Source organism: Macaca fascicularis, chromosome 3 (genome assembly GCF_037993035.2).
Source record: "Macaca fascicularis isolate 582-1 chromosome 3, T2T-MFA8v1.1".
NCBI classification, from domain to species: Eukaryota; Metazoa; Chordata; class Mammalia; order Primates; family Cercopithecidae; genus Macaca; species Macaca fascicularis.
Genome location: NC_088377.1, coordinates 34,423,515 through 34,448,796, shown reverse-complemented (window position 1 = coordinate 34,448,796; position 25,282 = coordinate 34,423,515). Strand labels below are relative to the sequence as shown.

Here is a 25,282-nt window from a genome sequence, read left to right as displayed (position 1 = left end):
AGCTGGGTGGGCCCTCGGGGGAGCTCGGTGGGTGGGAGTGCAGCTTCAGGGGTGGAAGAGTGGGCAGGGCCCTGGAGGCGCTCCTGGGGGCTGGCAGGGACTGAGCTGCAGATGGCACCAGAGGGGTGGGGGTCCCACAGGGTCGGGCAGGGGGAGACCTGGGTGTAACCGGAAGCAGCTGCTGATCCTGTGGGGGTGGGGGTGGGAGTTCTCAGGGCTCTCCCAGAGCAGTCCAAGCTGGGGGCTGGGAGGGGAGTGGGCAGGAGGACCCAGGGACTGGGGGAGCCCTTAGGGCCTGGGCACCGCGCACAGGGCCTGGGCCCGCGGCCGCATAGTGAAAGCCTGGGCAGGCGTGGTGTCCAGGGAGGCCGGGCTGACACCAGGTGGGGGCAGCAGGTAGTACTTCTGCAGGAGGCCAGCAAACAGCAGGAAAAGCTCGGTCCTGGCCAGGCGCTCCCCGACACAGACACGGCGGCCTGCAGGGGAAGTCGAGGCACAGAGTGGGCTGTGCCAGGTCTGCTCCTGGTGGGGAGGGGTGGGGACCTCCCCAGGGAAGCAGAGGAGCAGCCACAGCCGCCTTCAGAACCTGAGATCAGGAGGTGGGAGTGGAGGCGGCAGGCGGAGCTGGGGACATCCCACCCCTGCAGCCCTGGTGGTGCTGCCCCACCCCAGCCACAAGGGCTGCCGACCTGCAGAGAAAGGCAGGAAGGCCTCCTGCTTCACGAAGTGCCCGTCCGCGTCCAGGAAATGGCCCGGGTTGAACTGGTCTGGGGTCTGCCACTGTGTCTCATCCAGCAGCACCGAGGTCAGCAGAGGAATCACGGGCGTGCCCTGCGTGGGCAGCCAGGGCACAGAGAGAGGGGCCCCGGGGAAGGTGGGATGGGGCCCAGATCGGAAAGTTTCATTCCAGGATGTAGCTCCTGCCACACCCACCACATCTGGTGTTAGCCCACTTTGCAGGTGAGGCACCCGAACCCAGGGAGGCCACGTGACCCCGGGGCACACAGCCAGGGGCCCCAAGGATAGAGAGGACACCCAGGATGCACGGAGAGGGACACCCCAGGACACACGGAGGGGACCCCCCAGGACATATGGACAGGGATGCCCACAGGACACATGGAGGGGACCCTCCAGGACACATGGACAGGGATGCCCACAGGGCACATGGAGGGGACCCCAGGATATTCAGGGAGGCACCAGGTCTGCTGGCCAGAGCCCCAAGTGCTGGGCTGTGGGGTGAGGGCTGCCTCCCTCCTGCTCCTGGCTGGACGCCCCTTATTGCCTCCAGTTGGGGAGCCCTGGGCCATCAGGCACCCACTGGAGGCTCAGCCGTCCCAGTGCCCCTGCACCCCCGCGGAGGCCTACCCCAAAGGAGATGGAAGGGGCGAGGGAGGCCCGGCCCCACCTTGGGGAGCAGGAAGCCGCCCAGCTGCATGTCGGTGGCGGTGCAGCGGGGCACGTGCGGCAGGAGCGTGATGAACCGCTGCACTTCGTGGAGCACGGCGCTGGTGTAGGGCAGCACCTGCTGGTCCTCCGGCTGGGGAGGCCGCCCACGGCCCAGCACGCGGTCCAGCTCCTCCTGCACCCGGCCTGGGGCGAGGGGTGGGCTGCGTCAGTGGGAGTGCCATCCCTCCGCCCTGGGGGTCCCCCGGGGGCAGGTGTCGTCTCGCCCGGCACCGGGATCTCACCCTGCACGTCCGGGTGCCGGCCCATCAGAAGCGCAGCCCACTGCAGTGTGGCTGAGGTCGTCTCCGTCCCGGCCATGACCATGTCCAGGGTGCAGGCCACTGCGTTGTCCTCAGCAAACAGGCCCTCGGGGTCATCCCCCTGCAGAGGTTGGGGCAGGGCTCCGTGGGATGATCTGGGGTCTGTCCCCCACCCCACAGACCCAGCCCAGCCCTGGGCTCCACTATGGATGCCCCAGTGATCTGGGCTCAGCCATCCCCCAGGCAGGCACTATGGATGCCCCATTTCACAGACGAGGAGACTGAGGCTCTGAGAGGCCGCCAGCCAGGAGGTGGGGAGCTTGGTGCAGGACTGGTATGGACCCCTTCCCAGCCCTGCTCCCCTGGGGTGGCCCTCAGGACTCCTACAGGCCTTCGAGGAGGACCTGGGTCCTGGCACACCTGTCCCTGCTGGATCAGGGCATCCACATAGCTGCACACAGGGTCCCCCGGGCGCATGTGGGACCGCCGCGCCTCCAGGAGGGTCCTCAGAATGGCGCGGACCTCTTCGATCTTTCGCAGGACGGGCCGGTGCAGTTGGAGCAGGGCCCCAAGCCAGGGGTAGACGTTGAATAGCTGGGTAGGAGGCAGGAGGAGCAGAGATGAGGACGCAGCCCCAGGACTGCACCCTGGCAGGCAGTGATCGTCCCCAGCGGCTGTGTTCACACCCAGGGGCTCTGGGCGGATGTGCTGGAGGCGGCCACAGAACAGGGACCCTTCGCCCTCAAGGGAGGACCAGGGACTCCCAGGAAACCCCCGTCCGTGCCCTGGAAGGGGACAGCCAGGCAGGTTTGCACAGCAGGACCTCCTTCCATCCTGGAGAGGGAGGAGGGAGGCGACTGCCACCGTGGAAATAACCTTGAACCTCCTGTGAGTCATGGAATGGGAGGCAGAGCAGACCTCAGACCTCGGAGAGTTGGGGCCGCCGCGGACACGAGGCTGTATCTGAGGGGTGAGCCTGGCACCAGCGGGTGCTCCATGACTGCCCATGGCCGTCCCGCCACACCTCATGCCACTCGCCTTCCTGGGGTGTCCGTGATCACCAGTAGCGAGGTCCACACGGCACCTCCGTGGCAAGGAGCTGGCGCCAGCAGGGAAAGCCAGGGAACACTCCGCTGCCCTGGCGCTGCCCCGGACCATGCAGTGCCATGCAACCTCCATCTTCCAGGTGGGCTCCGGGCCCTCCTGGCTGCACCAGTAGGCAGGGTGATCTCACCCTGGCTAGGACGGGTGGAAGCTGTGCCCCCTGCTCTTGCTTGTGAACCCGCCGCTGCCCTCACTCCCGTCACAGCCCTGCCGCTGGGAAGCCAGGAGGACCAGGACCCGTGGCCTCTGGGTCCAGCCGTGACGTGGGTATCACACCTGAGATGCGGGCTTCGGTAAACACACATTGAATACGGTGAGGACCCAAAAGAGGGAAACTTTACATTTTGAAGCAAAATGAAATGCACATGCGTTCCAAACATCAGAGGGATCAACTTTTGTGGTTTTGGGGCACTGTGAAGGGTGTCAGCTGGAAGGTGCCTGGACTGTCAGGGCTGGGGGGGCATGGAGCCCCCCGCAATCCTGGGGAAGCCATGCCTGCCTCCCGCCCCCGCCCTTGAGCAGGTGCATCTGTCACTGATGAGGGCGTCGGGGGAGATCAAGATCCCCCATTTCCTGGAGAGCACAGCGGCTGGTTTGAGGCCACACGACCAGCTAACATCAGATAGGTCTGGATTCAGGCCCTTGAGTCTGATTCGTTTTGCAAGGTGGGAGGGCCAAGAGCTGAGAGGGGACAGTGCTGGGGCCCCTGTCCTTCCCCTGCACGCCCAGCACCCCAGGCTCCACCCCACCCCGAGGACGGGAGGCAGCCCCTCACCTGCAGGCCAGGGGACCCCAAGAGGACCATGACCTCATCGATGAGACCCAGCAGGGACACAAACACCGGGTCCCGGTAGTCGAACCGGCGGCCGAAGAGGAGCGTGAAGGTGATGTTGGAGGGAGCCCAGCCCAGTAGGGCCAGTGGGAAGGGCTGGCCTGCAAGGGAGACAGGCCTCAGGCACGTCGAGGCCTGGGAAGGGGCGTCCCCAGCCCCCTGCTCACCTCTATAGCCATCCAGCTGCCCCGAAAGGCATTTCAGTTCCTGCAGAATCTTGTCAGCCACCGGCTCCCGGCCCACGCCCAGGCTGTGCAGGGCACGCACCGTGAACTGGCGGGCAGCTCTCCAGCGCGCCCCAGATGAGAAGAAGATGCCTGTGGGCAGATGCAGCGCCCAGTGAGCCCAGGTTCTCACCCCAGCCAGCCCCACCAGGCAAGCGGGCAGGAAGTGAGCAGGCTGACCTAAGGGTAGTAAGACTGGCTGGGCCCTCACCCCCAATCCCACTCCCGTCCCCCTGGACTGGCCCCGGCCCCTCTTGACTTGGGATGAAAAGACCCCTGCTTGCTGGTCCTGAGCACCTTACCTGCTGTGTGGACACCTGGTCCCCCCCAGCACCAGCCCGTAGGCCCAGCTCCTGCCTGCTCTTCCCCAGGCCACCCTGGGAGCCTCTCCTGCTGCTGGAGCCCCCACCCCTCCTGGGATCCAGGTGCCGCCACACCCTGCAGTCCCCCACTGCGCAGGCCACATACCTACCTCCACCTCGCTGGATGAGCTGGAAGATGGCGATGGGAGGCCGGTCGGCCAGCTCCTGCCCAGGGCCTGCCAGCGCCTCTTTGACCACCTCGAACCCTGTCAGCACCACTGTCTTCTGGCACCCCAGGTGCACAGTGAACACCGGCCCGTAGCGTTCCGAGAGCTGGCAGGGATGGCAGGCGTCACCCAGGCAGCCCTCACCCACAAGGCCCCCCTGAGGCCCCCTCAGGCCGGGCCTGTGCTGGGCAGGGGTGGGGACAGAGGGGAAATGGGGGCAGGTGGAGGGAGGCGCCTAGATGCCATACGGCCGGCTGTACAGGGTGGAGCAGGCAGCATCCAGCCTGGAGCCCACAGAGCCCCCTCACCATCTGGTGCTTGGCATGGCTGTTGTGGGCTTTTCTTTTTAGCCCAAATTCCCAGGGAGCTCTTTTGAGCCCTGAGTCCAGGCAGCAGGGATGGGGGCTGGCTATCTGCTAGGGTGGCACTTTCTGAAATGCCAGAGTCTACACAGAGTGAGAGCCTGACAGGCCCGGCCCCTGACCATCCTCAGCTGCAGCCCGGCCAGCAGCACCCCAGCCCACAGTTGGGGGCAGCCAACTGCCTGACTGGTCAGTCCTGTCCCGCTGACCCTGCCTGCCTGAGTGAGGACTGAGCGACAGGGCCAGGGCCGGTCAGGCTGCCCCGTGCCGTGTACGTGTACCCTCTGTCTTCAGCATCCCTGCCCAGGAGGCACGGGTCCTCTTCCCATTTCACAGATGAGGAAACAGAGGCTCAAAAGTGGGAAGTGGGGCCGGGTGCAGGGGCTCACGCCTGTAATCCCAGCACTTTGGGAGGCCGAGGTGGGCGGATCATGAGGTCAGGAGATCGAGACCAAGGTGAAACCCCGTCTCTACTAAAAACATAAAAATTTAGCCGGGCGTGGTGGTGGGCACCTGTAGTCCCAGCTACTCTGGAGGCTGAGGCAGGAGAATGGCGTGAACCCGGGAGGTGGAACTTGCAGTGAGCCAAGATTGTGCCACTGCACTCCAGCCTGGGTTGGGCGACAGAGCAAGACTCCGTCACAAAAAAAAAAAAAAAAGTGAGAAGTATTTACTGTTGAACACCTGAGGGCCAAGAGGGGCTGAGCGGGCAGCCAACACACGCCCAGGCCCTCCTCCCCTCTGTTGTCCCTCAGCCCGGTCTCCTGCAGGCTCTCAGCAGACACAGCCTCCTCCAGGGAGCCCTCCAGACTCCTGCCCCCGTGCTGGACCCTGGGTGGCACTTCCAGGGCTGCTTCTTACTCACTTGTCTGCTTCCCTGTGGGAAGCGGCGGCTTTCCCTTCCCAAAGGCAGGGTGGGCCCTCCGGCCTCCTGCGTCCCCTGCTGGGCCTGGCACCATGAGGGAACAGGCAGTGGAAACGGGGCCCGGCTTCCCCAGGAGTGGGGCCAGGACACAGCAGCTGTCCGGGCCGCGAGAGCTGCCCAGGCCCCCTGACCTACCTCCATCAGGGACCGGTCCTGTTGCGACAGACGCAGCAAGTGCAGGTTCCCGATGAGTGGCAGCGGGCGAGGCCCTGGGGGCCACCGGTGGGCTGGGGAGGTGTCTCGGGCATAGGCACGGAGCAGCCCCCAGAGCCCCAGCAGGCCCAGGAGCAGAAAGAGCAGCAGGGCCATGACGACGTGGCTGGTGAGGCCCCGCTCCCCTCCTGGGCCCCGTCCCCCCTGCGCCCTTATAGGCCTCCCCGGGAGGGCGTGCCCGCACCCCACCCACCCCACCACCCCTAGAATGTGGAACGAGCAGTTTGCAGGGCAGCCCCCAGCAGGCGGCTTAAAGCTGCAGGCCTGCGTGGAATGTGGGGCTGAGGCCCTGGTGGGGCCGGATAGGGGAGGGCAGGACGGGGGCCCTCTGGGGTCAGGCATCCATGTCCCCTGTCCAGAGAGAAGGATGCGGCCCGTGGACTGTTCTGCTGAACCCACCAGTCCAGGCCCCTTGGCCTTGGCCACCCCTCAGAACTGGAATTCACAGGGCTTTGGGGCCGAGGCCCTGGCTTGGAGGGGAGCTCCCTGCCTTTCACAGGTTCTGAGTGGGACCCTGCGGAGCTCGGGGTTTGCAGGCCTCTCCCAAACCCCATCCGTGTGCACCCAGCTCTTCTCTGATCAGTTCCCCACCAGGCAAGGGACAGGAGTGAGACCTCAGGACGGCCCGTGAGGGGCCTCAAATCCCACAGCCCTCACAAGCCGCCACCCGCATCTCCCGACACGTTTCCTGAGGGTGTTCACCCCAGGTAGCAGCCTGCTCCTTTTTGAGGTCTGCTGCCCAGGCAGGGGATGCAACTGTCTGAGCTAGGACAGCAACGTGGAAGGGCTGCTGGGTGGTAGGTGGTGAGGTTTATGAGCCCTGTCCATCTGTCTCCTAAACCGCTGTGAGGGGCGGGAGGGCTGCTGGCAGCAGAAGCGGTGGGGCCTGCTTTGCACAGCCTGCCCTGACATGAGGCAGCTGGAGCCGGCGCCAGTGGGGCGGGACCCTCCCCACGGCCTGTCTCTGGGGCGTTGCCCATGCCCTGTACAAACCACAGAGCCTGAGGCCCTCACCCCTCCTGGGTTTGGTCCCCCTTGATTGGCTGGCAGCCTGAGGCCCTCACCCCTCACCCCTCCCAGAGTTGGCCCCTTTGATTGGCTGGGAGGGAAAGCCCCAGCCACAGTTGCACGCCTCCTGTGGTGGGGAGCTCACTGCCTCTATCCCGCTGTACAGCCTCGGTGCCAGGGCTGGGTGGCTGCAGTGGGGAGGGAGTGCCTTATACCAGGGCCACTACTTGGTAGGCTGGGGGTCCTACCTGCCTAGCAAAGCTTACTTAATTAATTCAGGGAACATTTTTGTTTTTTTGTGTTTTGTTTTTGAGACAGGGTCTCGCTCTGTTGCCCAGGCTGCTATACAGTGCTGAGTACAGGCTCACTGCAACCTCCACCTCCTGGGCTCAAGCCATCCTCCCACCTTAGCCTCCCAAATAGCTGGGACTACAGGCACACACCACCAAGCCCAGCTAACTTTATTTATTTATTTATTCATTTATTTTGGTAGAGATGGGGATCCCACTGTGGTACTCAGGCTGGTCTCAAATTCCTGGGTTCAAGCAATCCTCCTGCCCTGACCTCCCAAAGTGTTGGGATTACAGGTGTAAGCCACTGCATCTGGCCTAATTTTTAAAGTTTTGGGTTTTTTGTTGTTGTTGTTGTTTTGAGACGGAATCTCACTCTGTTGCCAGGCTGGAGTGCCATGGCACAATCTCGGCTCACTGCAACCTCCACCTCCCCGGTTCAAGCGATTTTCCTGCCTCAGCCTCCCAAGTAGCTGGGATTACAGGCGCATGCCACCACACCCAGCTAATTTTTATATCTTTAGTAGAGATGGGGTTTCACCATGTTGGCCAGGACGGTCTTGATCTCTTGACCTCGTGATCCTCCCGCTTCAGCCTTCCAAAGTGCTGGGAATTTTGTAAGTTTCTTTTAGAGAGGGAGTCTAGAGGCTGGTCTTGAACTCCTCCTGGGCTCAAGCGATCCTACTGTGGCAGCCTCCAGAAGCGCTGGGATTACTGAAGTGAGCCAACGCTGGGCCAGCCTCTTTTTCTTTTGAGATGGAGTCTCGCTCTTGTCTTCCAGGCTAGAGTATAGTGGTGCAATCTCGGCTCACTGCAACCTCCGTCTCCCGTGTTCAAGTGATCATCCTGCCTCAGCCTCCCGGGTAGCTGGGATTACAGGCATATGCAACCACGCCCAGCTAATTTTTGTATTTTTCGTAGAGACGGGGTTTCGCCATGTTGGCCACACTTGTCTCGAGCTCCTGACCTCAAGTGATCCACCTGCCTCGGCCTCCCAAAGTGTTGGGATTACAGACGTGAGCCACGGTGCCTGGCCCTCTTTTAAAAATAACTCGTTATGGCTGGGTGCAGTGGCTCACGCCTGTAATCCCAGCGCTTTGGGAGGCCGAGGCGGGTGGATCATGAGGTCAGGAGATGGAGACCATCCTAGTTAACAGGGTGAAACCCCGTCTCTACTAAAAATACAAAAAATTAGCCAGGCGTGGTGGTGGGAGCCTGTAGTCCCAGCTACTCGGGAGGCTGAGGCAGGAGAATGGCGTGAACCCGGGAGACGGAGCTTGCAGTGAGCTAAGATCCGGCCACTGCACTCCAGCCCAGGCGACAGAGCGAGACTCCGTCTCAAAAAAAAAAAAAAAAAAAAACAAAAAAACCTCATCATTGGGGAATTGACAATTCTCTAAGGGCCGCCTGTACGTGTTGCTTGCTCTGGGGGGCATGGCTGGGTGCGCATATTTACATTGTTTCCAATCTTAGGCTGTCACAGAACATCCTGCTAAAAATATGTGTCCATACCTGCAAGGATGGGCACAGTTGCACAGATATCTTAAAATAAATTCCTAGAAACCAGGTGGCTGAGCCAAGGGATTATTGCTTTCTGATGGCCGGCGGACCTCCTGCGCCCTGCAGAGATGTGTGCCGACTGTGGCCTGGCTGCCCAGGCGGAGCCTGGGACTGTTTGGATCAGGCCTGATTGATCCAACCCTGCCAGTCAGATACTCAGCCCTGTGCCATCCCTATGACCAGGAGGAATGCAGCGCTCTGGCTGGCTCAGGTCCTGCCTGGCCCTGACATCAGAGGCAGGGTGGGTGGGGTGGGTGGGTAGGTGGGCTCCCCCGGAGGGGCTGGAATCAGACAGACCTGGTTCCAAACTCAGCCCCGCACCTGTCGGCTGTGGCAGATGGCAGCTGCCAGAGATGGCCGCACAGATTCTCCCAACCACACTGTCTTTGCGTAAATGTAACACTGCGCTTCTCCTTACACAGGAAGGCTTGTGGTCTTCCTCCTTTGTGACACAAAGTAGCAGAGGCCAGAAGCCGTGTTTGCTCATTTGGCCTGTGGCATTCACCCAAGGCTTTTGCAGTGCACAGGAGATCCAGCACACATCAAAAAGGAACAGTCCCTTGGCTCAGCAACCCAGTTTCCAGAAATTTAGTTTAAGGCATCTTTGCAACTCTGCGGAAAGAAGTGTGCGCCCTTCCTCAGTGACTGGGTGGCCCCCGGAAGAATGCCCCGGAGACTGAGCAGGCACGGCGCAGGTTCCCACAGCTCTTGCTTGAATCCCTGTATTTTTTTTTTTTGAGACGGAGTTTCCCTCTTTGTCGCCCAGGCTGGAGTGCAGTGGCGCCATCTCGGTTCACTGCAACCTCTGCCTCCCAGGTTCAAGCGATTCTCTGGCCTCAGCCTCCCGAGTAGCTGGGATTACAGGCACCTGCCACCACGCCCGGCTAATTTGTGTTTTTTTTTTTTTTTTTGAGACGGAGTCTTGCTCTGTCGCCCAGGCTGGAGTGCAGTGGCCGGATCTCAGCTCACTGCAAGCTCCGCCTCTCGGGTTCACGCCATTCTCCTGCCTCGGCCTCCCGAGTAGCTGGGACTACAGGCGCCCGCCACCTCGCCCGGCTAGTTTTTTGTATTTTTTAGTAGAGACGGGGTTTCACCGGGTTAGCCAGGATGGTCTCGATCTCCTGACCTCGTGATCCGCCCATCTCGGCCTCCCAAAGTGCTGGGATTACAGGCCTTGAGCCACCGCGCCCGGCCTAATTTGTGTATTTTTAGTAGAGACAGGGTTTCACTATGTTGGCCAGGCTGGTCTTGAACTCCTGACCTCTGGTGATCCGCCCACCTTGGCCTCCCAAAGTGCTGGGATTATAGGCGTGAGCCACCACACCTGGCCAAATCACTGCATTTTTTAAAAAGGTCAACGATCCTAGCCCTTGCCTCCTCCTGTACATAACATACCATCCGACAGGATCAGTGGCTATAATCTATGACGAGATGGACTCTTGCACCGAAACTTTGATGATCGGATTTGGCTCGAAGGTACCCCTGCGCAGGTACAGAGCCTCCACCACCTGTTGATTGATAAGCTGTGGCCTGAAACATTGCTTTGGAGCAGTCAGACGGAAACTCTGAAACACCCTCCCGGATTGCAGTGCTCAGTAGGAATCTGAATAAAACTAACTTTAATTCTTCAAAAGCAAAAGTTTTCTCTAGTTGACTCCTTGAATCTGGGTGGGCACTTCTGACCACGGTAGAGGCTGGATCCCAAACAGTGATGCAGCTTCCTCTTGGTTCCCCAGGACACCTGTGCCGTGGACCCAGGCGTCATGCTGTGGGGAAACCCAGCAGCTCCTAGAGGGGCCCACGTGGAGGGGACCCAGGCCCACAGAACCATGGCCACGCCTCCGCCCAACCCTGAGCCCACCTGCCTGCCAGCCACGTGCACCATCCTGAGTGGATCCTCCCGTCTGAAGTGGAGCGAACCCAGCCGGGGCCCCGTGGAGTGTCTCCACCAAGACCTGCCCAAGTGCAAGTCCATGGGTAATGACTGCTGCTAAGTGGGCTGCTTTGTTATGCGGCGGCAGATAACACAAACGCGGCCATGTAAGCTTCAGCAAGGGATGGGACCCCTGGGATTCTGTTTCTCAGTGTCAGATGAGGATAAGAGACCTGCTTAACTGGGTTCATTCATTTGCAAACTATAAACGGAGCACGTCCAGCATGCCAGGCACTGTTCCAGGCTCTGGGGATCCCGGGTGGAAAATGCTTAGCAATGCCTTGATCACTGGGGCTCAAACAAGGTTCGTTCCCTCCTCTGAGCTTTTCCTTTTTTCTTGTAGACAGGGTCTCACTTTTTTCGCCCAGGTTGCAGTTCAGTAGTACAATCTTGGCTCACTGCAGCCTCAACCTCCCAGGGCTCAGATGATCCTCCAACCTCAGCCTCCAGGGTAGCTGGAACTACAGGTGTGCGCCCCTATACCAGGCTAATTTTTGGAATTTTTTTTTTTTTTGAGACGGAGTCTTGCTCTGTTGCCCAGGCTGGAGTGCAGTGGCGAAATCTTGGCTCACTGCAAGCTCCACCTCCCAGGTTCACGACATTCTCCTGCCTCAGCCTCCCGTGTAGCTGGGACTACAGGCGCCCGCCACTGCGCCTGGCTAATTTTTTGTATTTTTAGTAGAGACGGGGTTTCACCATGTTAGCCAGGATGGTCTCGATCTCCTGACCTCGTGATCCTGCCGTCTCATCCTCCCAAAGTGCTGGGATTACAGGCGTGAGCCACCGCGCCCGGCCTGGATTTTTTATAGACGGGGTTTCAGCATGTTGTAGCTGGGACCACAGGTGTGTGCCCCTACACCCATCTAATTTTTGTATTTTTGTTTTGTTTTGTTTTGTTTTTGAGATGGAATCTCACACTGTCGCCCAGGCTGGAGTGCAGTGGTGCGAACTCGGCTCACTGCAAGCTCCGCCTCCCGAGTTCACATCATTCTCATGCCTCAGCCTCCCGAGTTGCTGGGGCTACAGGCGCCCGGCTAATTTTTTGTATTTTTAGTAGAGACGGGGTTTCACTGTGTTAGCCAGGATGGTCTCAATCTCCTGACCTCGTGATCCACCCGCCTCGACCTCCCAAAGTGCTGGGATTACAGGTGTGAGCCACCACACCTGGCCCAATTTTTGTATTTTTTATAGACATAGGGTTTCAGCGTGTTGTAGCTGGGACTACAGGTGTGTGCCCCTACATCCTGCTAATTTTTGTATTTTTTATAGACATAGGGTTTCAGCATGTTGCCAAGACTGGTCTTGAACTCCCGGGCTCAAGTGGAGAGCTGGGATTACAGGTGTGAGCCACCACTCCCAGCCCCTTCCCCACTTTTTATACCGGTAAACTGCTCATAAAAATTCTTTCCTTTTCTCTCCCAGCTAAAGATCTCATATCTCATATAAAGCAATAACCATTTGCCAGGTGACAGTCAATTAAAAGCCAGTTGTCACCTCCAGGCCACAGGTCCCTCGGGGCTCTCAGACAGAGAGGCTTAGGGCAGCCCCAAGGGAGGGGCTGTCCTTCCACTGCTAAGCTGCTGCTCAGGTCAAGTGAGTGAGCTCTTTGCTGGGTAATAAAAGCTCCCATTGTTCACAACCCTGGAAATGTATTAATGAGTAACCCAGTGTGTGGGCCCCTGGTGTAAAATAGTAGTTTATATGACAGGAATAAGGTGCAATTTTCCTTTTGTCGTTTTCAGTGGGCCCAGAGCCCCAGGCCAATCAAGGACCTGACAACTGGATATCTGCAGCCCTGGGCCCTCCCCTGGGGCCTAGGCGTGAGGTCCGCACTGCCCTGCGGTTCAGAAACATTCAGTGCCAGGCTTGTGGCTCAGCTCTGGGCACACGGAGCAGAGTCCGACCTCGGGCACAGGAATCTAATGGTATGCATTGCAGAGGGGCAGGTTCACCAGGGCCCAGCGATGGGGGAGCTGGAAGCCACATGGGGAGGGGACACCTGGGCCAGGCTTAAAGAAGGGCAGGCCCCGGGGTGGGGGCGGTTGGGCTGCCTTGACCAAGCCTTTGTCTGCAAGCAGCCCCTGGGAAGTTGCAGTAACTGGCTCCTAAGCAACAGTGGTTTTGGGTCACACCAGGGGTCCAGAGGGGGCCAGGCAGCAAACTCAGTGTTGCTGGGGGCCCACGGTGCTTCCCACCAGGGCCTGGCTAATGATTGTGGAATGGGGTGGGGGGATGGATGAGTGAGTGGAGGCTGGAGCTTGGGCCATCCATAGCACTGTAAAAGGTCCAGTGTTCAACTTCCTCATGGCCAGGACAGGTTCAGGGCTGGGAGAGGCTACGCAGGTGGAAGCTGGGGTCTTCACTGAGCCCTTTCCCATGACTGCTGTTGCCATGGTAACATCGACAGGCCAATGCCGGGCCCGGGCCTTACCACTTACAATACACTTTCATTCTGTCCTAGGTTGAGTTGCAACTACCCTGTCCCCCATTCATATGGTGAAGTCCTAGCCACCAGGACCTTAGGATGTGACCTTTGCTTTGGAAATAGGTGCCTCACCACCTTACAGGCGGTGGCTTACACCTGTAATCCCAGCCCTTTGGGAGGCCAAGGCGGGTGGATCACTTGAGGTCGGGAGTTCGAGACCAGCCTGGGCCACATTGTGAAACCCCGTCTCTACTAAAAATACAAAAAAATTGGCTGGGCGTGGTGGCAAGTGCCTGTAATCCCAGCTACTCAGAACTTCCTGAGTTCAATCACTTGAACTCAGGAAGTGGAGGTTGCAGTGAGCTGAGATTGCACCATTTCACTCATGTCTGGGTTACAAAGCGAGACTGTCTCGAGAAAAAAAAAAAAAAGCCGGGTGTGGTGGTGCACGCCTGTATTCCCAGCTACTTGGGAGGCTGAGGCAGGAGAATTGCTTTAACCTGGGAGGTGGAGGTTGCAGTGAGCCAAGATTGAGCCACTGCACTCCAGCCTGGGCAACAAGAGAGAGAGACTCCATCTTAAAAAAACAAAACAAAGAAATAGGGTTGCTGCTGATGTAATTAGTTAAGATGAAGTTACTGGGGTAGGCCCTAACCCAACATGACTGCTATCCTTATAAAAAGAGGAAATTTAGGTTGGGAATGGTGGCTCATGTCTGTAATCCCAGCATTTTGGGAGGCTGAGGCAGGAGGATTGCCTGAGCCCAGGAGTTAAGGACCAGCCTGGGCAACATAGGGAGACTCCATCTATACGAAAAATACAAAAATTAGTCTGGTGTGGTGGTGTGTGCCTGTAGTCCCAGCTACTCAGGAGGCTGGGGCGAGAGGATCGCTGAGCCCAGGAGGTGGAGGCTGCAGTGAGTCGTGATCGCGCCACTGCACTCCAGTCTGGGCAGTAGAGCAAGACCCTGTCTCAAATAAATAAATAAAAATAGGAAATTTGGACACGCACAGGACACCATGGGAACGTAGGGGCCAAGACCAGGTGGTGCTTCTGCAAGCCAAGGAACATCAGAGACTGGCGGCCCCCAGAAGCTGGGAGGCAGGCCTGGGACTGTCCCCAGGGCCCCCACCCTGCCCACTGCTTGGACTCCGGGCCACAGGACTGAGAGCACATTCCTGTTGTTGAAGCTGCTCGGTGGTGGCACCTGGCTCCAGCAGTCGCAGGCAGCGAGTCCACATGCTCTCCCGTCCCTCCGGTGCCGCCTTCCTCCCCGGATGGGCCTGGTGATGAGGCCTCTGTGCAATGGGGAAATCGAGGCCCCGGCAGACACCTGGGATGCAGAGATGCCCGGCACCGCTATGTGTCCTTGGGCAATTCACTGAACCTTTCTGGGCTTTGGTTTCTCACCCATTCCAAAAGCTGATTCTGCTACCGACTGCTGCGAGGGTCCCAGGGGACGGGAGAGCCCGGGCAGCGCCCACCGGGGCTCAGGAGCTTCCTGAGTCCGAGGGGGCGGGGCCGGGCCTGGGCAGGGGGCGGGGCCGGGCCTGGACAAGGGGTGGGCCGGGCCGGGGCAAAGGGCGGGGACGGGGACTGCACAACGTGCTCGGCGCTCCCGGGGTGCCTGCTCGGCGCTCCGCCGGCCGCCCTGCGTACGCTCGCAAGGCACTCGCAGACTTCGGCGTCGCCAAGATGTCGACCGCCATGAATTTCGGGACCAAGAGCTTCCAGCCGCGGCCCCCGGACAAGGGCAGCTTCCCACTGGATCACTTAGGTGAGCAGCGGAAGGTCGGTGGGCAGGGGTCTGGGATGGAGGGTCTGGGTCGCGGCCCAGCGCGGAGCCCCATGGGGTGCCGGCATCTGGCACGGTGCAGGCGGGGAAACTGAGGCACGCCACCCGCCCCTACGCCCCAGGCCCGGGTCACTGCTGCGTTGTGGACCCTGCAGGTGGGAGCTGGCAGGACCGTGGCCGCCGTGACGAGGACAGCGACACCGACTCCTTGCGTCGGGTTCCGGGTCCCTGGCTCCGCCCTGACTCGGTGGGCTGTCTGTGCCCCGGGTTTGCAGAGCGGGACATTCGGCAGCCGCGAAGCCCGCAGCTGCAACCGGGGCTTAGACGGTGCCTGGCGTGTCTGCTGCAAAGCTCCAAAGTGCTGCTAATCTCTCAATGGTTCTGGCCGGATTCCGGTATGGGGTTAGCCGTTAAATTGCCTCCATGGACATGAAGGCTTTGAAAAAGGATCTGTGGGCCGGGCGCGGTGGCTCACGCCTGTGATCCTAGCCCTTTGGGAGGCCGAGGTGGGCGGATCACTTAAGATCAGGAGTTCGAAACCAAGCTGCCCAACATGGGGAAACCCCGTCTCTACTAAAAATATAAAAATTAGTTGGCTGTGATGTGGCTCTCCTGTAGTCCCAGCTACTCAGGAGGCCGAGGCAAGAGAATCGTTTGAACCGGGAGGCGGAGGTTGCAGTGAGCCGAGTTCGGGCCACTGCACTCCAGCCTGGGCGACAGAGTGAGACAACGTCTCAAAAAAAAAAAAAAAAAAAAAAAAAGAAAGAAAAGAAAAACGATCTGTGAATCACTGTTTCTTTCCTAATATTTTATTGTGACATTTTCAAACACAGCAAAAATGAAAGACTTTTTACCCCGAACTCTCCTGGGACCATCACCTAGCTTGCACCTTAACCTTGTACTGGGCTGAAGGTTACCACGTTGTGGGTTTTTTCCAGTGTTGTTTTCAGCATGTTTCTGAAGGAAACAGGTTTGGGTTTGTTTGTTTTTGTTTTGAGACACGGTCTCACTCTGTTGCTTAGGCTGGAGTGCAGTGGTGCAATCATAGCTCACTGAAGCCTTGGCCTCCTTCCTTTCTGGGCTCGGGGGAGTCTCCTGTCTCAGCCTCTAGAGTGGCTGGGACTATAGGTGTACAGCACCACACCCAGCTAATTGTTTTATTTATTTATTTATTTATTTTTATTATTTATTTATTTATTTTTTTTGAGACGGAGTCTCGCTCTGCCACCCAGGCTAGAGTGCAGTGGCCGGATCTCAGCTCACTGCAAGCTCCACCTCCCGGGCTTACGCCATTCTCCTGCCTCAGCCTCCCGAGTAGCTGGGACTACAGGCGCCCGCCACCTCGCCCAGCTAAGTTTTTTGTATTTTTTAGTAGAGACGGGGTTTCACTGTGTTAGCCAGGATGGTCTCGATCTCCTGACCTCGTGATCCGCCCGTCTCGGCCTCCCAAAGTGCTGGGATTACAGGCTTGAGCCACCGCGCCCGGCCTATTTATTTATTTTAGAGATGGGGTTTCCCCATGTTGTCCATGGCTGGATTATTTATTTATTTATTTTTGAAATGAAGTCTCACTCTGTCGCCCAGGCTGGAGTGCAGTGGCATGATCTCGACTCACTGCAACCTCTGCCTCCCGGGTTCAAGCGATTCTCCTGCCTCAGCCTCCTGAATAGCAGGGACTACAGACATCCGCCACCATGCCCAGCTAATTTTTGTATTTTTAGTAGAGATGGGGTTTCACCAAGTCGGCCAAGCTCGTCTTGAACTCCTGGCCTCAGGTGATCCACCCACCTCTGCCTCCCAAAGCACTAGGATTATAGGCGTGAGCCACTGCTCCCGGCCTGGATTATTTTTAAGAGACAAGGTCTAGATCTGCTGCCCAGGCTGGAGTGCAGTGCTGTGGTCATAGCTCACTGCAACCTTGAACTCCTTTGCTCAAACGATCCTCCTGCCTCAGCCTCCTGAGTAGCTGGAACCACAGACATGCGCCACACCTAGCTAACTTTTAAGGTTTTTTTTGGTAGAGATGGGGGGGGTCTCACTATGTTGCCCAGGCTGGTCTCAAACTCCTGGGGTCAGGCGATACTCTTAAGAGTGCTGGGATTACAAGTGTGAGCCACCACGCCCAGCCTGAGGAAACAAGTTTTGAAAGGAAAAGTAGCGCAGCTCTTATTAAGGCTGTTGTGTGGTTGCATCATGTTTCACTTTGAAACGAACGTGCTGTTTTCTTTCTCATTCTAGGTGAATGTAAAAGCTTTAAAGATAAATTCATGAAGTGTCTTTATGACAATCATTTTGAAAATGCTTTGTGCAGAAATGAATCCAAAGAATATTTAGAATGCAGGATGGAGAGGTAAGTACAGCTAAGCGTTATGACTTCCATTTCCCACTACTCCAATTAAAACTTTTTTTTTCCTGAAGGGCATCACGGTGTGTCTTTTTCAGGCCTGGGATTCAGCTAGTGTTTTTCAGGACTGTAGAATTGTTTGCCCTTGAAATGGAGGCTTATCAGATGAAATTGTACCAAAAGCTGTTTCCCAATCTTGGGAACCTCCTCTTGAGCGATAGCGTTATACATCATTGCATTCCCGAGAGCATTTTCTTTCCACATTTGGTTGCTACCGACCTGTCATTAAGGTTTCAAAATCGTGCATCATAAAAATGCTGACTGAGTCAAAAGATTGAAGGTCGTGGGTATACAGTTTCTTTCTTTTGCATTCTCAGTCGTTAAAAATATGCACTGGGTTGTTTTGCTCCACTTAGAGTTGTTTGGAATGTGACAGGGAGGACAATAGACTATTCAAGAAATGATGAAAGATGAATGGTTCTTCCTTTCGTAACCAGAACTCACCAAAGCTCACTTTTAAACAAAACAAACGCGTTTGTAGCTATGATCCCCACAGCTTTTACTTAAAATAAGAGCTGTCCTAATCCTTATGCAAAAAAAGCACGTAGCATGTAATTATATGATGGTGGTGGGAGCTTTTATTTTTGCTTTTCGAGGCCATGATTAGCTCACTAAGCATTTCAGTCTTCAGACAGCTGTGTCTGTGCTGAAGACAGGTTGACAATTCACCATCTACTTTGAGTTCTTTTCATTTTCCTATAACAGACTCAGACTTTTCCCTCAAGGCAAAAATCCGTTGTGCCTTTCAGGCCACACAGGTGTGTTCGGGGTTATTTGTGTGGACATTTGGGGCCGTAAGGATGATGGGCCTTCTCAGCGGTGTGGACTTCCAGTGAGGCCACATTCTGCCTTTGGGGCTGTTGCTCAGGCTCTTCCAGGGCTCACATTTGTCCAAGGACCACACTGAGTCTGTCCCTTACCATCTCTAATTGTTTATAAGTAGCACGCTGGCTGGAGCCACGTGTTTAAATTAGTCTGAAATTAATGCATCTTTAGAAAACTGGAACTGAGAATTTCTCCATGGTGCTGCCAAGCTTTAGAGACCATGTGAATTGGGCTCTGTTCATGTGAGGGTGTGAGCAGGTCTCCTGCCTCATGCTCAGCTTCCCCATGAGACTCCTGAGGACAGCAGGGAGGAAGGGAGCCAGGGCCAGTGCCTCAGGTGGCCTCGCAATTGGCCAGGCGATGTTTAGGCAAATGTGCAGGGCACGTGTTTCTGATTTCATTGTTTTTTTATTTTTATTTTTATTTTTTTTGAGGCAGAGTGTCAGTCGCCCAGGCTGGAATGCAGTGGCACGATCTCAGCTCCCTGCAAGCTCCGCCTCCCAGGTTCATGCCATTCTCCTGCCTCAGCCTCCCGAGTAGCTGGGACTACAGGCGCCTGCCACCACGCCCGGCTAATTTTTTGTATTTTTAGTAGAGACGGGGTTTCACCGTGTTAGCCGGGATGGTCTCAATCTCCTGACCTTGTGATCCACCTGCCTCAGCCTCCCAAAGTGCTAGGATTACAGGCGTGAGCACCGCACCCGGCCTTTTTTTTTTCTTTTTTTTTTTTTTTAAATCCTGCTCCTTCTGTAAGGTCAGTTATTTTGACTGTAGAATTTTGATTGGTTATTTGTTCATGAAAATCATCAAACATACAGAAGTTGAGGATAATCTGCCTCCTGTAACTGGCACCTGCCCTGTTTTTAGCCATTTCTTTTCTTCCTTTTTCCTTCTGTGCTAAAATCCCAGACGTGACTTTACTCCCACCTCTGTGTGTGTCTGTTTTAGAAAATGAACCACTATAGAGTTTTAAAAAGTTTACTTTAATAAACTTTAAAATAAACTTAAACTTTAAGTTTATTTAAAATAAACTTAAACTTTAAGTTTATTTAAAATAAACTTTAAAAAAGTTGTGTTGTGAGGACTTGGACCGTGTTAGCCTGATGTGAAAATATAGGTGTGTTTTAGATGACCACCGTGGTCTGAGATCTCAAGCCTCTGCAGTGATTTAGAAGTTCGCGTCCTGTCCTGGGGATTAGGCACCGGGGGTAACACAGACACCCTGGTGGAGCAGCCTCACCCCCTGCCAGCAGCACAGAGTGCATGGGGGCCTCATGGGATGGTGGCTGGGCCTCCTCGTTGGGTTGTGGGGAGGGTAAAGGAGGCCATCCCTATAAAGCACACAGTAGGATCGGGGGGCATGTCACCATGTGTGTGTGAGTTCACATGGTTGTTACTATTGTCCTGAAGAGTGTGGGGCCCATAAAAAAGTCATGCTGAGTCATGAATTTCACGTCCCTAAGATGGCTGCACTGTGATAAACAGCTGGGAATTACTTTGGCCGGATGTGGTGGCTGACGTCTGTAGCCCCAGCACTCTGGGAGGCCAAGCAGGAGAATCACTTGAGCTCAGGAGTTCAAGACCAGCCTGGGCAACATAGTGAAACCCTGTATCTACAAAAAATGTCTTAAAAAATTAGCTGGCTGGGTGCAGTGGCTCACGCCTGTAATTCCAACACTTTGGGAGACCGAGGTGGGCAGATCACTTGAGGTCAGGAGTTCAAGACCAGCCTAACCAAAATGGTGAGACCCCATCTCTACTAAAAATATAAAAATTAGCCAATAGCCAGGCGTGGTGGCAGGCGCCTGTAATCCCAGCCACTTGGGAGGCTGAGGCAGGGAGAATTGCCTGAACCTGGGAGGTGGAGGTTGTAGTGAGCCGAGATCGTGCCGCTGTACTCCAGCCTAGGCAACAGAGTAGGACTCTGTCTCAAAAAAAAAAAAAAAAATTAGCTGGCCGAGCACAGGGGCTCATGCCTATAATCCCAGCACTTTGGGAGGCCGAAGTGGATGATCACATGAGGTCAGGAGTTCGAGACCAGCCTGACCCATATGGTGAGACCCCATCTCTACTAAAACTACAAGAATTAGCCGGGCGTGGTGGTGTGCACCTGTAGTCTCAGCTACTCAGGAGGCCGAGGCACAAGAATCACTTGGACCTGGGAGGCGGAGGCTGCAGTGAGCCGAGATCGCATCACTGCCCTCCAGCCTGGGCAACAGAGCGAGACTGTCTCTGGGGAAAAAAAAAAAAACAAACAAACTTAGCCGTGCGTGATGGCATACATCTGCAGTCTCAACTACCCAAGAGGCTGAGGTGGGAGGATCACTTGAGCCCAGGAGTTCAAGGCTGCAGTGAACTTGAACCGCTGATTGCACCACTGCATCCCAGCCTGGGAGACAAAGTGAGACCGTGTCTCTAAAAAAAAAAAAAAGATCAGATAACCGTCGACCGCAGTCTCAGTTCCACCTGGGCGGATGGCAACCTAAGGTCTCCTCTGCCAGGGTGCCATGGAAGGTGGCGGGCAGAGGTTCCAGGGATTAGGGCGTGAACATCTTTAGGGGTCATTCTTTAGGGTTTATTCTGCCAATAAAGGCAAGTCTGGGAGGTCAGCGTGAAGCTGTTGTCCAGATACATATTTTACCAGAATGTGGGGAAGTGATGTGTCCTGGGGGCAGCGGGCACAGCTGCCCCTCTTGGGTATCCCAGGAGGCCCCAGGCCTTAGGCCCTGGGATGTCTCTAAGTGGTCATGTCCTCATTGCCCTGTTGACTCTGCCCACTGGGGAAGGCGCCAGGCACGGGGGCTGAGGCCGAGGGGCCTGTCTCCCAGGATGTAGATAGGGGCGGCAGGACCCCCGGTTTGTGGTGAGAAGCCAGGGCCTGCAAGGGCCCCTCTCGTCCTCCCTGCGCCTCCCGCCCTGACAGCTTTCTCTTTTTCTTTTAGAAAATTGATGCTACAAGAACCATTGGAGAAGCTGGGATTTGGAGACTTGATTGGTGGAAAATCAGAGGCAAAAAAATGAATTTTGATGAGAAGACCCCTAGGCCGTGTTCAGTGGTCTCTTGGGACGGAGGGCATCATCCTGCCTCTTAGGTCGGCGAAGGCCTGCGTGTAGTGTCCTTAGAAACAGGCTTCAAATAGAGGCTCCACCCCTGTGGGGGCGTCTCCTGGGTAGGGAAGTGGCGTCCTGTTTTCCCTTAGGAGGGTGTTTCTGCATTGAACCCATGAGTGGGACGGCGTTCCCTGCAAGGCTGGGAGGGAGGGGAGCGTGGAGCAAGACCCTCGTCTTCGAGGCCGGGGCCCTCTTGTATGGGGCGGTTTTATGTTGCAGTCCTCTGATACCTTCTGAGTTCAAACAGGTAAATGTGCATAAATTTCAGTCCCTCTGAACACAGATATCATCAGGAAATCACCATTCCCTAGCAGGATGTTTTCATGTTTGTATTCGTATATGCCAGTTCATTTCCTTAAAGAAAGAAAAAAAAAAAAGTGGAACACAGAGTAGGAAGTGAGAACCTTCTGGCTTTGGATGGATTTGACTTCTTGATTCTTTCTGGTTTTGCCTGAATACCAAGTAGCTTCATGATCAAAGGGTCATTTTCTGATTTGTATCAGACCATATTTATAAAGCTGGGTATTTAATTTCAATAACTCCTATATTTTAACAGAAAAAGAGAACCTGAGTCCATTTGCAGGCTCGCACCAGCTGTCTTCTGTGCCAGTGAGCTCTGCCTAAGATCCCTGGCACATGTTCGCAGCACGGCCTGGCCCCTGAGCAGAGTTCTCAGCCCGTCTGCGCCAGAGTTGCCTGTGGGTCACGGAAACCCAGCCCGGGTCCACCCAGTGCATCAGGCCAGCCGGGGCCCAAACCTGTGGATGGAACGCAGGTGCTTGCACATCTGCGGCCTCAGCCAGACCTGTCCCCTTCCCAGGCGTTGTTGGAAAGGGGCTGGCTCCTGTCTGGTCAGTGGAGGGCGGTGGCAGGAGATGGGGTGGGAGGATCCAGGTCACGTCCTCTCTGGCGACCCTGGCAGTGGCTGTCTCTAAGCCCTGGCAGGTGGGGCCACCAGCCTGGCCGACCTCGGGCTCCAGGAAACAGGCTGTCCTCACCCCTCCTGCCTGTGGGTGGCTGAGGCTTCTCAGCCCATCTCCAGTTTTCTGCAGCAAAGGCCCTCTGTTTCTGTCCTGCAGTGGTGGCCCTTTTGTGGTTAAACATGTCCCCCCCCCCCCCACAGAACTGAGTACTTGTTGCGAGTGGGCCTGCCCAACCCTGTGTCCCTGCACCCATGGGTTCTACGACTTGCTTCCGCTGCAGCTGTCACCATCCCGTGTCTGCTCTCTGTCAGGCCTCTAAGTGCTGCAGACATATTAACATATCACTGCTAGTTTGAAAAGTCTTATTTGTTATCAGAATATTTCGTGTAGGCACAGGGTTGCCCCAGCACTGTTTGTGGCAACCCCAGTGTCCTTACAGCATGCGGGAGCCGTGACGCAGCCACCGTGGAGTCCATGCTGACACGGTGCGGCCATGTGCCATGAGCTCACCGACGCAGTGCGGCTGTGTGGCGTGAGCTTACTGTGAAACGGAGACAGGGACATAGGAAACTACAAAGGAGAACCCCAGAAGGAGGAGCCGGAGCTGATGGGCGTGGCCGGCCGCGAGCCCCTCGGAGCACCCCTGGGAGTGGAGTTCTGGCTGTCATGGCAGAGGGTTTCTTTTTTTTTTTTTTTGAGACGGAGTCTTGCTCTGTCACCCAGTCTGGAGTGCAGTGGCCGGATCTCAGCTCACTGCAAGCTCCGCCTCCCGGGTTTACGCCATTCTCCTGCCTCAGCCTCCCGAGTAGCTGGGACTACAGGCGCCCGCCACCTCGCCCGGCTAGTTTTTTTTGTATTTTTTAGTAGAGACGGGGTTTCACCGTGTTAGCCGGGATGGTCTCTCGATCTCCTGACCTCGTGATCCGCCCGTCTCGGCCTCCCAAAGTGCTGGGATTACAGGCTTGAGCCACCGCGCCCGGCCTATGGCAGAGGGTTTCACATGCTCAAAAAGTAAACGAACCAGGATATGAGGGGAACACAACAGGCTGTGCCCACAGAGCGCCTGGGCCCAGGCCGGGGCCTCTTCACACCGTACTCTGACCCACCATCGGGAGCGCTCGGCTGGGGCTGGGGCCTGCCTCTTCCCTTGAACCACACTCTGACTCGCTGATGGGTGCCCTGGGGCCAGAGCCTTCCTCTTCGTGCCGCACTCCGACTCGTCAGGAGTGTGGGGCAGACTATGGACCAAAGCTGGGAGAGACAGGAAAGATACTGCACTCTAGGGAGTGAATTTCTTTTTTCCGTGTACGATTCTGAAGCTATATTCTGAGATGGAAAAAACTAGAAGTACATTGTGGATGATAAAAGGCAGGCGTATTGAGCTCCTGCTTGTCTAACATACAAAGGTACCTGGATAGAGAAATAGAGTGATCGCTGTCACCTGCCCAGGGTATCCTCTGAGACCCCAGCGGATACCTGAAGCCGCGGATAGTCCTGAATCCTGTCCCATGTTTTCTCCTGTACGTACCTGTGATCAAGTCTGAGATGTGACCGCAAAACTGACAGAACTTTCTGCTTCCTCCTCAAAATGTCACAGGTCGGAGCTGTGTTCTTACGGAAGATCTTAGCAACCTCGGCATATGGCTGTTTTAGGTCAGGAGTTTCCACCTTTTCCCTTAAAGGAAGCACTTGGCAGCTTCTCTGGTATGTCTGAGTCGCCTGCATCACCACTCTTGTGCTTTGGGGCCATTATTAAGTAAAATAAAGGCTTCTTGGACCCAGGCGCCGCATCACCGTGACGGTAGGTCTGATCACCGAGATGGCTACTGAGTGCCTGGCAGGCAGGGTGGCGTGGACAGCCTGGAATGCTGGACAGAGGGAGGGTTCACGTCCCGGCAGGACAGCTGCTCAGAACAGCATGGAATTGAAAACTCATGAATGGTTTATTTCTGGAATTTTCCACTTAGTATTTTTGGAGCGTGGCTGACCATGGGTAACTGAAACTGTGTGTAAAGGGGACTATTGTGAGGGGCTGTGCACAAATGCTTCCCAGCTCTGCCCTGAAGGCCTGAACGCAGCGCCCCCCACACTCAGGGTCTTGGCCCTGATACCATTCTCTAACCAAAGGAACCAGGGCCAGGCCAGAGAAGGTATTGGATAAGCCAGAGAGTGAAGAATTGCTGAGATGAAGGGGCTTATTGAAATAACACTGGGGGATAGGAAGGAGCACACGATGGCCAACCTGGGGCAATTTGAGCATGAAAATAAACAGGCCGGGCCCGGCAGCTCGTCTGCAATTCCAGCACGCTGTGAGGCCGAGGTGGGAGGATCACTTGAGGCCAGGAGTTCAGCATGAAAATAAACAGGCTGGGCGCAGTGGCTCACACCTGCAATCCCTGCACTGTAGGAGGCCAAGGTGGGAGGATCGCTTGAGGCCAGGAGTTCGAGACCAGCCTGGGTACCATGGTGAAACCTGTCTCTACAAAACATAAGAAAAATCAGCTGTGTGTGGTGTCACCCGCCTGTAGTCCCAGATACTCAGGAGGCTGAGGTGGGAGGATCACGTGAGCCAGAGGTTAAGTCTGCAGTGAGCCACGATTATACCACTGCTCTGCAGCCTGGGCAACAAAGCAGGACCTTGTCTCACAAAAAAAAAAAAAAAGAAAATTAATTATTGTAATGGGCTGTAGCTCACAGAATAAATTGGTATCCACTAGTCTATACAAAATAAGTAATTGGGTATCAATGAGGGGAGGGCCAGGTCTGTCTTATTAATTCTAATGTAGAAGGAATTTTGGGAACAGGAAATTGCTATTGCAGAAACCACAGTGGTGACGGATGCAGATTACAACCCTCAGTGGGCCAGGCGTGGTGGCTCACATCTATAATCCCAACACTGGGAGGCCAAGGCAGGCAGGTCACTTGAGGCCAGGAGTTCGAGACCAGCCTGGCCAACATGGAGAAACCCCGTCTCTACTAAAAATACAAAAATTAGCTGGGACTGGTAGCGCATGCCTGTAATCCCAGCTACTCGGGAGGCTGAGGTGGGAGAATCGCTTAAACCAGGAGGCGGAGGTTGCAGTGAGCCGAGATTGTGCCACCGCCCTCCAGCG

The 25,282-nt window shown here is 56.2% G+C and overlaps 2 protein-coding genes across 2 annotated transcripts; one reads left to right on the top strand and one right to left on the bottom strand.

Annotated features, from left to right (window-relative positions):
- Window positions 1-156: 156 nt before the first annotated feature.
- CYP2W1 (cytochrome P450 family 2 subfamily W member 1) lies at window positions 157-6,023 on the bottom strand. The gene is made up of 8 exons (XM_045389784.3): window positions 5,818-6,023; window positions 4,339-4,501; window positions 3,586-3,959; window positions 2,127-2,300; window positions 1,689-1,827; window positions 1,406-1,590; window positions 690-831; window positions 157-476 (listed from the first exon to the last, which is right to left on the bottom strand). The coding sequence occupies exons 1-8, from the start codon at window positions 5,989-5,991 to the stop codon at window positions 289-291; spliced, it is 1,539 nt and encodes a 512-aa protein (XP_045245719.2). The 5' UTR covers window positions 5,992-6,023; the 3' UTR covers window positions 157-288.
- An 8,758-nt stretch (window positions 6,024-14,781) lies between these two features.
- On the top strand, window positions 14,782-21,638 carry COX19 (cytochrome c oxidase assembly factor COX19). The gene is made up of 3 exons (XM_005548976.5): window positions 14,782-14,888; window positions 17,145-17,256; window positions 21,078-21,638. The coding sequence occupies exons 1-3, from the start codon at window positions 14,807-14,809 to the stop codon at window positions 21,154-21,156; spliced, it is 273 nt and encodes a 90-aa protein (XP_005549033.1). The 5' UTR covers window positions 14,782-14,806; the 3' UTR covers window positions 21,157-21,638.
- The last annotated feature ends 3,644 nt before the right edge of the window (window positions 21,639-25,282 follow it).